The sequence below is a fragment of the Thermobia domestica genome, chromosome 2, assembly GCF_964235325.1.
Source record: "Thermobia domestica chromosome 2, izTheDome1.hap1.1, whole genome shotgun sequence".
Lineage (NCBI taxonomy): Eukaryota > Metazoa > Arthropoda > Insecta > Zygentoma > Lepismatidae > Thermobia > Thermobia domestica.
Window position 1 is genome coordinate 327535162 of NC_137455.1, and position 18338 is coordinate 327553499.

At 38.5% G+C, this 18338-nt stretch overlaps 2 protein-coding genes across 4 annotated transcripts in view; one reads left to right on the top strand and one right to left on the bottom strand.

The window, feature by feature from the left end:
* The window catches only part of timeout (circadian regulator timeout), a 1048389-nt gene that overhangs the window by 314845 nt on the left and 715206 nt on the right, over positions 1-18338 (top strand). The window lies entirely within an intron of this gene.
* On the bottom strand, positions 6736-10182 carry LOC145678681 (uncharacterized). The gene has a single exon (XM_081749077.1). It carries the CDS (start codon positions 10112-10114, stop codon positions 7727-7729), a length of 2388 nt encoding a protein of 795 aa, XP_081605203.1. The 5' UTR covers positions 10115-10182; the 3' UTR covers positions 6736-7726.

Below are 18338 nucleotides of genomic sequence, written 5' to 3' on the forward strand. Positions count from 1 at the left end.
ATATAGGAAACAAAACAATGAAGCTAGACGGACACGATAAGCTGTTGTTTAGCTACCGTTACAACATTTCACGCCATGAGAGTAATAGCATTTCAGCCAATGTTTAGTCCTCCTGCTTTGAGACGTATATGAATGAATAGGTAAAACGATTATCTCGATTTTCTCACAAAATGTGATGTGATGAGACAAAACTAACCTTACTTTTAGTCTTAGATGGCAATCACCACATCACAGAAATATATTGCACTTACGCAATAAAATCATCGCAGGCTAGTGTAATTTATGTCAAGGATGTTGAGTAACTACGCATCGTTCTTTCCCTGTCCATTGATTTATGTATGTAGGGAAGTATTTTTCTTTTTAGTTTGAAATAAATGGAATTTTAATGTTTTGATTTTACGGATTTCTTCCAGGCAGGCCATTAGCCTGCCCCAAAATTTAGGGGGAACCTAATCCAATCATATCATAGTTCATCACCGTATTATAGTTCATTTACAAGCTTAAATTTTGAGGACAGCAAAAATTTAGGGGGTCGCCCCCCCCCTAGACCACCCTGAATACGGTCCTGCTTCCAGGGTGCGAAATCGTAACAATAAAGTGGTAGACAAGACATGTTTTAAAAAAATTTAAAAAAAAAAAAAAACTTTGCACTGGCATGTTTGGACTTGAAGAGTTCACTATTTGAATATCCATAATAACTAAACTATGTAAAATTAGGGATACCGTTAGCTACTGGATCACCCATTAATTAGTCCTATGTATGGATTACTGTAATTAATTTGCAAGCCTCTAACAATAGTATTATTTTATTCATTCAGCCGTGAGATTTTTTTTTAGTGAGGGGAGAATTTCGTTCCAAAAATATTAAGTAGGTAAATTCCCCCTCGTTCCTCCCAGGCAAATGAAATGAATTATTTCAGCTTAACGCCACACGTTTATGCCTATTAAGCTAAGGGAGACGGATAATAGAGGCAAGTGAATGATGATGGAAAAAATGGTGGAATGACAGTGCGGGAGGAAACGCAAGTAACCCGGGAAAACCCACAGACACGATGTTGTCCACGACAAACTCAACCGGGGATCAAACCAGGGACCCCACGCACCAAAGGTAAGTGCTCTACCACTAAGCCACCTTGCCCTCCGCCCCTAGGATTTCGAACCTTGATTTCTTCAAATCTATTTAAATGTCCTTTGCTGCTTTATGAAAACAAAATTATGTGAAAGTTTGTAATGATTATAAATCAAATTGAAATTATTAACAGGCAACGTGTAACTTGACTTGAAGAACTAACATTTTAATTTTAACCCATTAGGAACGGCTTTCTTCTTTCATTAGAGACAAGAAAAATACATGAAAGCCATCCAAGCCTATGCTAGAGAATTGTCATAAATTAAACGTGTAGGTGTTTTGTAAATCTCAGCGGAACGATCGCCTGTGTGTTTACATTAGACGTTCTTCTCTAAAGGATTAAAATGTATGTTCATTACAGAAAAAGAATGAATACTTCACTCACTATGTAAATCAATGAGCTAAGAAAATAATTATTTCAGCCTTCACCTCTAGTGCGAGAGGTCCCCGCTTTGATTCCTGGTGACACATATTTTTCCGTGGGTCTGTGAGTTTTCTCGAGTTTCACCCGTTTCTTCCACATTTTCATTTTACTAATAAATTCCATAATCATTCAGGAGCCGCGGTGGCTAAGTGGCAGAACGTTCACCTCTGTTGCGTGGGGTCCCCGGTTCGATCCCAGCTCGTACCAAGTGAACTTCCTGGTGGACAGACACCTTGTGCGTGGGTTTTTCGGCGTTATCCCGTTTCATCGCACTTTCTTCATTCCACCATTTTATTCTCATCATCAGCGTCTCCTTTAGCCTATCCAGCATAATCGTGGGACGTAAAACGTAAAGATTTCATTTCATTTCATTTTCCATAATCATTCACTATCATTAACCGTCCATTTCCATTAACCGAAAGACGATAATTGTAAAACTAAAAAAATGATTTAATAGAAAACATAGATGGCGGATGTACTCGACACCGTTAATGTGTTGTCATGATGCAAGTAAGACTAGCTATTTGAGTTAAGAAAGTAGCGAAGTCCAGTATGTGTATATTGACTATAAGCGGCGATGGAATTTGATGTGCTGACCACACATTACCCACCTAAAAGCCGTGTGATGGGTCTATATTCTTCAAGAGCAAGCAAAATTTCGGCAATCAGCGAGAATCGCAGCAGGAAAGGAGACTTATAATATGGAGCGAAACTATTATATTTTCAGTGATGACAATTAAACAAATAACACATTTTGTAAGATAGTACGATAAACATTTTTGGCATGTGTATCAGATAACACTATATGTTGACATTGTTTACTTCAAACTTCAGCAATGTTTTGATAAAAATACTATGAGAATTTCAGCAAAATTTTATTCCAAAATGTAAAGAAAAAACGGAAAAAAGAAAAAAAAGGTTTACTATACCAGTGGTTCTCAACCTTTTTTGAGTGACGGCACATTACTCAATGTCCAGGACATAGCGACACACTTGCTTGATATTTTTATTATAATAATAATAATAATAATAATAATAATAATAATAATAATAATAATAATAATAATAATAATAATAATAATAATAATAATAATAATATCTTATAATAGTGAAAACTATTCGTTTTTGTAATGACTCTGTGTAGCACTGAGGAGCCGGGGTGGCTCAGTGGTAGAACGTTCATGTCTGGTTTGTGGTGTCCTTGGTTCGATCTCAGCTCGCGCCAAGTAGGCTTTGTGGTAGACAGACACTGTATGCGTGGGTTTTCTTGGGTTTCTCCCGTTTCGTCCTACTCTTTCGTTCAACCATTTCATTCATTTGTAACTATCAACGTCTTTTCATTCATTTCTAATTATCTTAGGATCCAAATGTAGTGGATCTTAACCCTACGTACAACAAGGGATTAAGCGTAACACCTCACACCAATGGAGGGTCAAAAAATATCAACCAAACAAGTCATTATTTTCTGTCGCAGGAAATGTGATTTTCTTTTCTGTTTTGTGCCTTCAGTTGTCTGAGTTTATAGTTAGTACAAAATATTACATTTTCTGGGATAGAAAGTAATGATTTGTATGGTGTTTTTTAAACCCTCCTTTGGTGTGCGGTATTTCACGTAACTTCTTGGTTTACGTAGGGTTTCCACTTTCAATATCATCACTCTGAAACCAGCAGGTCTTTCCTGTTTAGATGCAGGGCGCTTTGCGTCCGCTGTACCCGTGGCGACACCTAGTGTCAGAATCGTCAACTTTAACTGGAAATAATCTCTCATGCACATTATGGTAACAAGTTTACACCAAAGGAGGGTACTTTATCTCCATCACGAAAACTTTTTTTTTTAAAGGCTGTTTTCTAGAAATTAAAAGTACTGCATGACAAAAAAAAAATATATATTTTCGACACACAAAACCTGAGTTATGACATGATACTGAAGAAACATCCATAGAAATTCTTATCCTAATAATAGTGTGGATAATTTTTAACCCATCTTAATGCATGTAGGATTAAACTCTAGGTCTATATTTCATATAGCCGTAGTGCTAAAATGGAACGATAAATTACAGCAAATATATTACGTAGTCTTGATTGTAGTATTTTCTAGACAAGACCTTTGCTTTATAGTAATCCATAAATTATAGTTCTACTTTATGTCTGTAGAGGCCGCGATAGCTCAGTGATAGAGGGTTCACCTCTGATGTGTGAAGTCCCTGGTTCAATCCCAGTTTGCGCCAAGTTGGCTTTGTTGTAGACAGACACCGTATGCGTGGGTTTTCTCGGGGTTCTCCCGTTTCGTCCTTCTTTTGTTCATTCATTTTTAATTATTAACGTCCCCTTGACCCTACACGGCACAACCTTGGGACGTACAGCTTAATTTTTTGCTTTATGTATATAAAATAACGACCCTTTTCTGTTAAGAATTTCTTCGAAGAATTAGTTGTACTTAATAAATAATACTTCAGAACTCTGGTCACAGTATTTTATAGAACTATCCATAAATACAAACTTAGGATAGGTGATTATCGGTGAACAAGTAACGCTTTTACTTTGGCTTCGCGAGATCCTAGTTCGAATCCTATAGTCAGCAATGTTTTATTTTAGTTCTCATCACCCGATTATTCCAATGATATTCGTAAACATAAGTCCTGTTCCCATTGTTTTCGGACTTGGATTCACACTTTGTATTATTAATATTTTCAGTAACGCTTTTACTTTGGCTTCGCGAGATCCTAGTTCGAATCCTATAGTCAGCAATGTTTTATTTTAGTTCCCATCACCCGATTATTCCAATGATGTTCCCATTGTTTTCGGACTTGGATTCACACTTTGTATTATTAATATTTTCAGTAACGCCTTTACTTTGGCTTCGCGAGATCCTAGTTCGAATCCTATAGTTAGCAATGTTTTATTTTAGTTCTCATCACCCGATTATTCCAATGATATTCGTAAATACAAGTCCTGTTCCCATTGTTTTCGGACTTGGATTCACACTTTGTATTATTAATATTTTCAGTATTAAATTACCTCATGATTGCATGTGTAAATTTCGTAAGTAAATAATACTAGTACGTTGTGGTCATGTTGATTTTAATTTAAGTTAAGCGTCACTTTCCGAAGCGAGACGTGGACCTACTGATTAACGTGGAATCCGAACCATATTAAGCTCCGGCCGGGAATCGAACCTGGGCCTCCTACGCAAAAGGCGCGTACGCTAATCGCTTAGCCACGAGGAAGCTCTGTGATCATTTTAGTCTTTGAAGACGTGCAGCTGGTCAGATGGCTGAGGTTCATGTGGGTAATGCATGTGCAATTATTACTAGAATCCCTTTCTTGCTTACTGAACTCCGTACTTAGCTTCCGAATCGCATGGTTATGTTAGAACATCATTGCGAATTCTCTCGAACTGAATTATAGGCGGTAACTAGTTAATTGCGAGATCACTCATTCACCTGTTGTTTTCAGAATTGGATATTGATCTTTGTGTTTGCGGTAAGTTAAACAGGGATGATTGAGAGCAAAATGCCTCGGCGACAGAGCACTCATCCCTGGAATGTGGGGTTCGTGGTTCGATCCATGTGAATTGGTTTGATTGGAATGCATCGTCCCTTTGAAATGAAATGACATATTTCAGTTTAGCGTCCCACGATTATGCCCTTTAGGCTAAGGGAGACGATAATTAAAGCAAGTGAATGATGGTGGAAGAATTGGTGGAATGAAAAAAGTGGGAGGAAACGGAAGAGCCCCGAGAAAACAAACGGGCACGATGTTGTTTATTACAAACTTACTTGGCAGGGGTTCGAACCATGAACCCAACGCATCACAAGTAAGGACTCTACCACTGACCACCTTGACCCCCTATCTTCCCTTTGAAATGAAATGAAATGAACGGCGGTATAGAAACTGCATACCCAACAGCAAGTAAATTATATCGTGGATCTTTGAGTTTTACGTCCCACGATTATGCGACTAGACTAAAGGAGACGGTGATGATGAGAAATGAATGAAATGGTGGAATGATAAAAGTGAGAAGAAATGGGAGAAGCCCGAGAAAAACCACGCATACGGTGTTTGTCCACCACAAAGCTGGGATCGAACCAGAGACTCCACGCATCAGAGGTAAGCGCTCTACCACTAAACCATTGTGACCCTTATCTTCCCTTTGAGCACAGAGGCTATATCAGATTTGGAGAGCTATAATTCCGGTAGAAGCCGAACTACCGTAATACGTTCAAAGTTTTCAAAGCCTTTCCACCGGAAATCCAACCCGGGATCTCATGTGCCAAATGCTCGGGTCGTCATGCGAATTTGTGGTAAACATTCTTGTGTTCGTGCCATGTTCTTATCCCATCATTTGTTTTGTAGTTTATTCACTTTCATTAATCTACTGTCTCCTTTTGCCTAAAAGATATAATCCTAGAACATGAAAGATTTAATTTGTTTTCTCAACAAGGGTGTCTTTTCCTCTTTTAGTCTCGGTGGCAGATACAGAAAGTAAAAACTGAAGGGGGGGGGGGCTGCCAGAATCCAGACAATAATAGGTATATCATAAGTTTACTATAAACGTTCAAAAATTTATAAATAACGGTATAGATAATTTTTTCACTCAAAAACAAAGAGAACTAGGCCTCCCGGCCCCGGGCTAGATCCGCCGGTGCTTGGTCTATGATGTATCTTCCGGAAATTTACCTGGTATGTTTTCCTAATAAATAAATAAAAAACGGAAAGCATTACCTTTTAAACTTATTTAGTGACACTGATATCCAATACTGCTCCCCTCCTAACCTTGAATACTGTCTTATTAAAAAGTATTGAACTCCTTCGTGGCTAAGCGGTTAGCTTACGCGCCTTTCGATTCCCAGCCGGAGCTCATGTGGTTGCGATTCCACATTAATCAGTAGTTCCATGTCCCATATAGCCTCGCTGCTGAACAGGACGTTAAACTGAAAATCAACTTACCAATTCTGTATAAATTGTAAATTTCTCATTAGTTTCTGTTAACTTTCTCTTGTCTTGTTTCTAAAATTTTATTGACACTTTGTGAGCCATAAACATCCCTTGCGAGCAACCCTGTAAATTAAAAGTAAACGTAAAAGTAAACTCGTGCGAGTTAAGAATAAAAATCAGCTGACACTGAACTTGACCGCGAATTTGAACTTCAGCTGGAAGGATGTTGATAACCACAAGTTGCATCATTTAATGCATTTATTGTGTGTGCTAACACTTCCAGTTTGTACCTCCTAAGATGCCGTGCTGTTTTTGTAGAGAAACCCAAGAGTGCTAGTTCCGCTTTCGAAAGCGAGTGTGAGGTACAAAAAAGCGAAACTATTTGTGCAGCTTAAAGCAAACCGAGACTCCCTCTCTCTTTGTTTGTGTGTTTGGGTTTATAAAGAGAACCAGCGTATTGATCCACACATCATTTGGTAGAACTGAGCAACAAAAGTGAGCCTAAAATTTTGCAGAAATTTTAAAGAAACATACACAGTTAATTTGATTTACACTTTATGTATTTTAATCTCCTTTGATCTTTTCTTCTTTTTGACGAATCTAGCACTAGCAATATAAATTCTGGACAGTAGCAAAATAGACCCACATCAAAATCCAAAATCTATTCACTTTACTGCAGCCGTTTAACTGTTTTTAATTTATTTATTTATTAATACGGCATTTCTTTTTTTTAAATAGAAATAAAAAAAGAAGACACTCTCCTTTTGTATGTGTGTGTGTCTCATTGGTATAAGGGAGTATCTCTAAAGGAATCACAGACAAAATGGAATGATCAGTAAATTTTCATGACATCAAATTCAGTCATGTTTACTGTTCTGATCATTATTATAAAATTTGTCTTGTTGGATTAAATATATATATAAAAAAAATCATTGTCATGTTTTCACTGCACTTACATAGGGAATGTCATTCACAAATTCTTTGTTTCATTTCATTTCACACACAGAATTAATTTCCGTTGCTATCACTAGGTGTCAGCGATTTTTTTTTCCTTCAAATTAACAGCAAATCCAACTGACTATTCAAAGTAATTGTTTCACAAATTGCACATAATTGCACACATCTCACATTCTCATAGTTTTGCAGTTTTGCGCTCGCACATACACACACACACACACACACAAAATTAACACTCACACACAATTAAACACACTTTTGTTCCAATTAGATTTTGTTCACCAAACTTCAGATCGTTCGTCTTGCATCTGAAAGTAGAGATCGTTCGTAATGCCTGGATCAGCCACTGTGGCGATGCTTACTTCGTCCTGGTGGCTCTTATAGGAAATTGAGGAGTGCCGCCACCGGGGTATGAACCGATGGCTACAACGATAAATAACAAACGTCGCTGCAACACCTACTCCCAGAGCGCTCACCGCGGCGGCAACGACACTTGGCTTGGCGGCGGTGGCTGGAAGAGAATCGGGAAGCTCCAAAGAAGAATCAGCTACTGGGATGCCGCTCTCTTCCGACGTCCACTTGGCAGCGGTTAAGGTTGTAGCTGGGGGTGGATTCGTGGAAAGCTTTGTGGTGGAAGATTGAAGCACTATCGTAGATTTTGTTGTTGGAATGAAAGTACTTGTGGTTACACTTTGAGTTCTTGCTGAAGAGTGCCCTGTAAATTCTTTTATAACTGTAGGCATTGAAGTTGTGGTTTTAATTGAGGAACTTGATGTCGAAGTCTTTTCTGGTGTTGCTGAAATATTAGTTGTGTTTACGTCCTGTGCTGGTGTTGTATTTGTAAATACATTACTAGCATTTGTCAAACTTTCCGTTGTTGTAACTGGTACTGTAGCTTCAGTTGGAGTGATAGTTGTAAGTAGTGGTGTAGTTGATAGAGTTGTATGTACTGTTGTTACAGTGCTTGTAGTTGGGGGTATTGTGCTGGTAGTGAGCCCAAAATCAGCCTCATCCAATCTTACGATGGGTTTGGAAGCAAGTCGAGGTGGTGACGCACAGCGCACATTAAGTATCTGGAAAAATTGCACAGTGGGAGCACTTTTCATCCAGTGAGCAAACCAAAGGACGGTGTAATTGTCACAGCTCCAAGGATTATTCCCGAGCTTGATTACGCGAAGTTGGGGTAACAATTCGGGGAAATCAGGTCGTAATGTTCTGATATTATTATGCATAATATTAAGTTCACGTAAAGTGTGCATGGCATGCAAAGTATCACTGTTTGACACAACACGTTTCGCCAACTCTGGACTGTTGTACAGCTCGAGAATTTCGAGTCCCGCTAAAGGTAGGAAGAGCTCACTTGGATCCGCCACTGCATTTTCTAAATTAGACAACTGGAGCATTTTAAGACGAGATAAAGAAGCAAAGCTCCGCCCACCAAGTTCTTTGATTGGGTTTTGTGACAGATCTAAAGTTTCTAAATTTGACAGTTTTTCAAATGTTCTCACCATCACACTTTCTAACTTATTCCCTTGCAAATCCAAGTTTTTTAAGTTTGGTAACTCACAAAATGCACAATCTTCGATGGAACGAATTTGGTTCCGTTGAAGAAATAGTTGTTCGAGATTTGGTAGCCCCACTAGATCAAAGTTTCTTATTTCGTGCAGAAGGTTATCCTCTAAATATAAGGCCCGCAAACCTGGTGGCAAAGACCGCGGCACTGATGTTAAACGATTACCATTCAACCAAAGTCTCATTAAGTATTCCAGTCTCCCCAGGGCGTCGTCTTCAATTTCTTGAATTAGATTATCATCCAGCACAAGTAAACCAAGGTACGGATAACTGTCCAAGTCACCACTTCGAATCTCAGTGAGGTTGTTTTTTGCCAAACGAAGATCACGCACAAAACGAGTCAGTGACTGTGGTACTCGTTTGAGACCAACATGTGATACGTCCATGTATTGGAGTCGTGACCCAAAGAAATCCAACCTTGATAGGGTCTTGAGGGGGTTGTTGCTAAGGATAAGATGAGCAAGGTTCATGAGGTATTGGAAGGTGCCCACATGAATGGTAGCTATGTTGTTGGAATCTAAATTGAGATACTGAACTTTGTGGAGTCCACGAAAACATTCTTGGTCCAGACTTCGAATTCGGTTTTCTCGTAAATTAAGTTGTTCGACGTTTGAGAGGTTGGAGAATGCTCCGTCGAACGTTGAAATTAGATTTGTTGATAAATCAAGGTAACGGAGTTTATCCAATCCCCAGAAGATTCCTTCGTCCAAGGTTTGAAGATTATTTTGGTTTAAGTCAAGATGATGTAATTCACTTAACGAAAAAAACGTCCCGTTGTCGATCTCTCGAATTCGACTTAACTGAATCACTAGTTCCGTGAGATGCGAAAGACCGTCAAAGTCCTCGGCACGTAATGTACCTATCACGAAATTTCTGAGCTCCAATCGGAGAGCATAGCGCGGCACATCTTCAGGGAATCCCCACAGTTCATCACCCACGCAACTCACGTAATGGGTCGTCTCGTCGCAAAAGCAGGCACTCGGGCACGGGATGTTCTCGGTCACAACTCGCACAGTTCCCGTTGCGAAGAAAAGAATCCAAGCCAGAAACACGATACCCCACCGAGGGTCCGGGGTTCGTTTCCCACCACGCATGGCCGTCACATGTCTCGCGCTAGGGCGTCCCACTCCACACTAACATGTCACCAGTTGTGGAGTGCAGTTTACATATTCGCCGGGTTTGTCCCCCAGCGCATGCGCCCCCCTCTCTTCTTTCCCTCTTTGTTGGTGCGTTGTGGAGCAGCGCGCGATTCTCTCCTCTCCTTTCTCCACATCCAGAATGTCGCGAGATGTCTGCATCAACGGAGCAATGCCTCTTCAGCTTCTCACAGGGTTGGCAGACACTTTTTACTTAATAATAATGCTCGCGATAAATAGAGAAGAGTTCGCTTTCAATACAGCAATAACTACTTTTTTTCTTCTTTATTCAGCGTCGAAGCTGAGTGTTCTCTTTCTATAGTTATTGTGTATTTATGAAGAAATAAATTCTTGGTTTAATTTTAATCCCCCTAAAGAAATTGAATAAAATAATAATAGAGCGCTCATATCCTGTACGAAGGCTTTTTAGTTCGATCCCATGTCATAGGAACTTGTGATAGAAAATATTGTGTCCGTTGGTTTTACCACTTTCTCATACAACCAATTACTTAATTATAGTTCAGTTGAGGGGCAGGGTGGCCTAGTAGTAGAGTGCTCACTTCTGGTGCCTTAGATCCCTGGTTCGACTCCAGGGCCAAGTGGGCTTTGTGGTGGATGTCCTCGGTGTTCTCCCGTTTTCTCCCACTTCTTTCATTCTTCTGTTTCGTTTATTCTTATCATTACCAGTTTCGTTAGCCTCGGTGCATGATCATGGGGAGTTTAATAATAAAGCACTTTTACTTGCATTCATCAATACCCTCCTATACCTTAAAGAACATAACCATGTGTCATTTGATTTCAATAGTTGTTTCAAGTGTTATCTTTCCGTTCACAATTATTTCGAAAGGAAATTTTATTTAAAGTAAGAAAATTATTGATGTACAGGGTGACTGGTAAGATAGATAGATAGATATAAATTTCTCGATTTACAATTCTTCAGAAGTCACGTCCTTGTTTCGTAACCATGAAGTCGCGCACGGTCTTTTGAACCGTGTTGCTAAATCTAAAGTTATATTGAAAATGTATTATTGGAAATATTATTTTAATATTAGTTTTAATATATTTGAGGTTTATTAAATGCGTTATTTTCCTTTCGTGTCAAAAATATTACAGTGTTTACACTTTACAAAGTTGGATGAAGAGAACTACCAACATTTTCTCTCGTTTGTATGTAGTTGGAGTATAGAAATGAAATCCAATACTTATATAATGGGTGTATACGAGTACTATATTAATTTTAGTTTGCATGCTAAACACTAGAATGGCCAATATTATCATCAATATGAATACAATATACGTGCACTTAAAATTGATTAGTGTTTTTTCCTTTTTAGCGGAGTCAATGGTATAATAGTTGCTTGTTACTATAGACTGAAATAGTGTGACGTCACATCCTTTTCGTTGCTATGGTGATCGCCATTTTATTTTCTATACAAACACGAGCGAAGGCTGAGAAATAATGCATAAATGGTGATATGTTATGTATTTGATTGTAAGCATTGATGTAATTGAGCAGAAATGGAACAAGCAATATCCTAGAATTCTTTACTAAAGATTTTCGATATTCTGTAGGCAACATAAAATTCTTAATCGTAAACGTAAAATTACTAAGGCAAAATAAATGAGCAAATATGATTCGATCAGAACACACAATTGTAATATTACATGATACAGACAAATCAACACGATCTTTACATAAGGTTTGTTCCCCTTCTGTGCAATACATCGAGGCATTTATATTAACAAATAACGGATACAAACTTACCTCAACTTCAGTTCTTCATGTTTGCCTCCACTCTGCCTTTTAAATATTTAAATTCACCATCATACATTATGGAAGACACGTGATTTGATTCAATAGCATTTTCGCCTTTTTCCACCAACTTTACTTCGTTCTCAAAGTATTTAAAAATTCTAAATAATTTCACAGCCATTGTTTACTCAACACCTCATTTACACACTCACGTTTGTATAGAAAACAAAATGGCGATCACCATGGTAACGGAGAGGAAATGACGTCACCACTATTTCAGTCTATTCTCTGACTAAAAAAGAAACTAAAAGGAAATAGTAGGTTACGGTGCCTCAGTGGTAGAGCACTTAACTCCGGGCGCATGGGGTCCCTGGTTCGATCCCAGCTCCCACTAAATGGGCTTTGTGGTGGACAAATACCGTGCCGATGAATTTTCTTGAAATTCTCCCATTTTCTCCAGCTTTCGTTATTCCATCATTATCACCCACTTCATCGTCACCGTCTGCCTTATTCTCGGTACATAATCATAGAACGGTAAACTCAGAAAAATAAATAAATAACAGAAAATGATAATTAGTGCTGGAAACGGTTAGCAGTGCTATAGCCAGTACTGGAAAAATATAGGTCTACTATATTTTAATCACAACCTTACACCTTGCGTTTGGTTTTATTTCACTCATGGTCAATTTCAACTTTAGAATCGTAATTTACATATCTTATATATGTTGACAGTGATCTCAGGTGGTAGCCCGGCAGAAAAATTGCCTCGGAGCTTCGAAATTCCCCGGGGTATTTCTCCAATCAGGTCCAGCTTGACCCGTACTTTTGCAGTACTGTTTTCACCCCATTATGTTCAAAGTTCCCGCTAGGGCAAGTCTGAAATCATCACTATACGTGGAGGTTTTGTGTGCTCTATACAAATACAGTAACTAATGACTGTTTTCTATTTCCCGTTTTTCTTCCAATCACAATGGTAGCACTTTTCGGGACCATATCTGTCATTTGCGAGTGATGGGGCAGTGTTTATTTCTCATGTCCCTGCTATTTCGTGTAGCTTACGTTTAATGTTCAGAGAAAGTATTTTCTTCAGAAGACGTCCTTTCTCTAATATTCATGGTAAATCTTTTTACCAAGTCATTTTAGAAACTATTTATACTTCAGTTCAGTATTCTGTTATAGCACAATAAAACTATTCAGCCCAACAATGTTTAGTAGATTGAAATAAAATAGTTATTGGCCATGCCCAGGGGCACCCGAAGAAAATTTTCTAGACGGGGGGCCATCTCCGTGGTTGCTATATTATATCTGGTATTTCTGGTATTTAATACACGTGGTTTACTATATCAAATATACATTTTCGTGAGACAGGAGGTAGGGCCCCATCCTGCCCTCCCCCTTCGGGCGCCTATGACCATGCCATCGATTGAATGTTCTACTTACTGAATAACGTCCTTTGAGTTGAGTTGAGTTGAGTTGATTTTAGTTTAGCGTCCCTTTCAGCAGCGAGGCTATATGAGACGTGGACCTACTGATTAACGTGGAATCCGAACCACATGAGCTCCCGCCGGGAATCGAACTCGGGTCTAACGTCCTTTGATCTCGTTCGTAATGTCTGCTCCTCAGTTGGTAGAATTATACAATGTAAGCACGAAATGTTTTCTCTGTTCTCTTGATCGTGGGTCAATTTCATTGGTAGATAACAGCAATACTATTTTACAAGTTCTTTGATTGGTGTATGTAACCATGACATCCAGTATAGAACCCGTCAGAAATAGACTCCATGTCTCAAATAGCGTATTTGCAGTATGTTTCACTATAGGCAAACGACATATTCAATCACATCGTCCTACGGGCTAGGGTAGGATAGCGTGAATTCCGTAATGACTCGCCTGTGTATACTGAAGGGCTAAACTTCGACATTCTTGTTGAACAGAACGCGTATGGTAGAAGTGCACATGCATATGTTAACTGTGTTTATCAGAAGTTAGTCTGTGAAATTTCGAAATAAACAAGATTAGACTAAAGATTTGTATCGAAGGTACTTACGTCGTAAGGACAAAGAACATAAATAATTAAAATGGTTGGTAATTGTAATGAATATAAGGATTCTCTCAGAAATATCGTAAATATTAAAAGAAGATATTTACCAAAGTAGTGTTCGTTATTGGGCATACTCCATTTTGCGATAATTCTGTGTGCAATATTTGTGTTGTCACCGACTAATTCAGTCATGATATATATATTTTTTTCTACAGTATCTTCATCATCCGAATTCAACGGAGAATTGAGTGTTATTTCAGAGAGATCATCTTATTCGAAAAACAATTAACTTTGAATAGGCCTCACTTTTCTATAACTTGCAGAAAATCCATAATTTAGTTCACTTGAAATGAAAGAGTGTATTCACCACATGAAACTCATTTATCAACGTTATCTAGCTGGCTTTTATTTTCTCTTTGTCATCCATTCATTATATTTATTTACCAGTATATGAAATACCACTAAATTCACAAAGAATATAGTAGTACGCTAAAATAAACTAAGAAAGTTACACGAGACTGTCACAAAACAATACTGTATTATCTTTTATATAATGCATAAGGTCATATAATCGAAAGGTTATATTTTTTTATATAATCGACCGGCTACTTCTTCTCAGAGTCGCACACGGTTGAAAAGACCAGTTGATGGACATAAAGCTTTGTTACGAGAAACTTATTACAACTAAATAATAACAATAAATGTGTATATGTATGGAACACATAACGGTATAGAGGAAATAAAATGGGTGCAGTGACTTGTAATCTATGCACCATAATTCTAGGGCCTTTTAGACCGCGATGCAACTTCTAAAGTGTTTTTTTTTTAAAAAAAAAAAAAAAAGCACATGTAAATTGCTCTGAAACCACTGATTTCTGCCCCTTGTTCACAGACACAAAGTTCCAAAGTAGTTGTAGAATCAATGTGAAAGAATAAGTCGAATACCAATCACCCTGGAGATTTGCAATTAAGTTTGCAAACTCGTTCCATAAAATTTGCTACACACCTTGTTACTGCATACTGATACTCCCTGTAGGAAGCTATAAACTGATGACAATGCCTTCTCCACCCTTCGAAGCATTTTTGGAACTCTCTTTTTGGAATGTCCTTCAGAGTTCCTCTGTCATCTGTCATCAAAATTCATTCCGTTCAACACTGTTTTGATCTTCGTTTTTTTTTTTAAAAAAAAAAGAACATTGGGGGCGAGATCAAGTGAGTATGGCGGATGGTCTACCACAGTTGTTTTCTGTTCAAAAACTCCCGTATAGACAATGTAGTATGGACAGATGCATTGTTATGGTCGAGAAGTCGTGATTTCTCGCGAAAAATTCTGGTCGTTTGCGTCTCATCTTCTCATTCAATCTTTGCAGCACTCGATAGTGGATGAGCTGTGAGCCGAGCCGCGCCAGCCGTTGACTACCCTACAATCGGGCCGAGCGGTTTTAAATATGTTTGGCCTGTGCCCTATAACTTTTAACAAGTTTTGACTCGAGCCCGAATACTTGCTCCTCCGGAACTCAAACCCAGCATCTCGTGAACGATGTCCCTGCCTCCTAGACTTCACAACTACCGAGGTCAGCGTTCAAGTAGATTTTAGTATTTAGATACAAACCGCCTATCTTTCATGTTCATACAGGATAATAATAATAATAATAATAATAATAATAATAATAATAATAATAATAATAATAATAATAATAACTCGACTTGAATTCGAGTCGAGTTGGAGGAAATTTTTCGAGCCGAGTTCTCGAGTTGAGCTTCAAGATGTCTGTTTCGAGATGAGCCGAGTTTTTATGAACTCATTCGAGCGCATCCCTAATTTGTTGACTTGTATTTGTGTCTTTTGTATCAGCAACAAGAACGAGACCTACAATTTAAAGTGGTATTTAAACCACTACACTATATTCTATGCTGCCTCATCAGGAATCGAAGCCAACACCTCATGCGCGAAAGGGACGTGCTCTAGTCACTGGACCAATAAGAAAGGCTGCAAGTTAGAAGTAATGTTACTCACGAAACATGAAATTTCTTGGGCCTCGTACACAACACCAGTTTACCTAGCGTCAGATATGAAACACTGTTTTAGCGTAACATGACTAATAGTTTTTTTTTTTAATCTAAAAATTTATAAAGTGATTACAAACACAATAAAGATAATTTATATTAACGTTTAAATGTATACTGGTCTTTACACAATATAGTTAAATAATAATTTATGAATTACATGTTGTTATATCACACCTTTCGTGGACCTCTCGTGACGCGGAAGATAACTTCTAGATGAAATTAAAAAGAAGATAAGATCAAAAATTTTGTACATAAATTCACCAAACAAGACAAAACGAATTGAATTGAATTGATTTTAGTTTAGCGTCCCTTTCAGCAGCGAGGCTATATGACACGTGGACCTACTGATTAACGTGGAATCCGAACCACATGAGCTCCCGCCGGGAATCGAAACCGGGTCTCCCACGCCAAAGGCGCGTACGCTAACCGCTTAGCCACGGAGGAGCTCTCAAGACAAAACGAGAAATAAGGTGGTCGTGTTTCGTCTTGTGGGCAGCATTAGGTAGAAGTAGCACGAATACATCACTTTCATATTCTTTAGCCTACAAGGGTAACCGTGGGACGTAAAACTAGAAATGTCATTGTTTTTGACTTGATTTCAAAGTGGATTAACGTGGCTCCAACGTGTAAAACTTGCAAGGAAGAAGGATCATACATCCAAGGGGGTAAATCTGTGTCAAAGTGATATCAGTGCATTGACACAGTACTGAATTGGGTAAACAATTGTATCACTCGTGTGTACTTTACAGTAGAAACATTAAATCAGTCAGGATTTACCCACTCCTTTCGTAACAGTACCACTTAAAATCAAACAAGAAAAGCAAACAGTCAAGAAGGCAGTGAACCTTGTCTCAACATATGTTCTCAACATGTGACGTGTAGTGATACAACCAGTTAAGCTCAGATGTGGAGAAACTACAAACGTGATTATTAGAAAAGATTAGAATTGAGACTAGAAACTTTGGACTTAATGCAGCGAAGTATGAAATTATAGGAGAAATTATCGGCCTACATGACGGGTGATATTCAGTGAATAAAATTGTCGAGTCAAATGAAGTAAACCCTCTAGTGCTTGGGGTCCCGGGTTCGATCCCAGCCCCCGCCAAGTGAACTTTGTGGTGGACAAACACCGTGTGCGTGGGTTTTCTCAGGGTTCTCCCGTTTCCTCCCACTTTCTTCATTCCACCATTTCATTCATTACTCATCATCACCGTCTCCTTTAGCCTAACCGGCATAAGTGTGGGACGTAAAACTCAAAGATTTTCAAATGAAGTAAACTTTGCTTTATGCTTTTGCAAAGCAGCGAGGTTATAGAATGATAGACACCATTATTTTTTTGTAATCTAAAATTTAGTTTGCCAGGTTTTGTACGAGGACCGCGATTTGAACTTGCCAATACGTGAATACCGAAAGCGAACACAGTAACCACAAAATAATAAAATGGAATATTTCAGTTTAACGTCCCTCGATTATGCCTTTTAGGCTAAGGAAAACGGATGATTAAGGCAAGTGAATGATGATGGAAAAATTGATAGAATGAGAATGGGGAAGGAAACGGGAGTACGCCGAGAGAATCCACGGACACGATGTGGTCCCCCATAAACTTATATGGCCAAGGATCGAACCAGGGACCTTACGCACCAAAGCACTCTACCCCTGAGCCACCGTGTCCCCCTCACAAAAGATCAAAACACTATAACCGTCTTCATACACTGCCCAGATGTTCCGTGTCTTATTCTGTTCCAAGTAGTTACGTTTCTTTTCCTTTCAAGAAAAGAAAGTCTTAACTAATTTGTTCGGAGTAATTGAATTGATTAGATGTATTTGGTTGTAAAAATGAAAATAAGGGTTTTGTTGGCATATTTTAAATAAACTTCGCTAAGACAGTAGAAAGGATCAGGGTTAGAAGTTTCAATTTCGTTCGGTAGATGTTATCTATTGGAGGATGTTTGCTATCACGTAGCGGCGTTTGTGCAAGTTCTAGCATTCTGCAATAGTACGCGTTTGTTTTAATATTAGAAAATGGGATATGGGTAGCCCCAGTTGAAGTCACCGTTACCCGTTGTGTTTCAAGAAAAAAATAAAATTCAAAAATTTGATTCCGTTCAAGACTTTTCGTGTGGAGTAACGGACGCTACTCCTAATAAACTATTGAAGAACTTGATGTGTTTTCTGTAATCCAATCAAATCCCTACTCTTTGTACAGCTGGATCGAAAGTAGGCCTACATTATCATTTTCATCCTTCTGCATTACTGGAAACTTTCTTGCAGATTGAGATCCTCCCATGAACCCTCGTTTCCTGTTTATCTTTTCGTCTT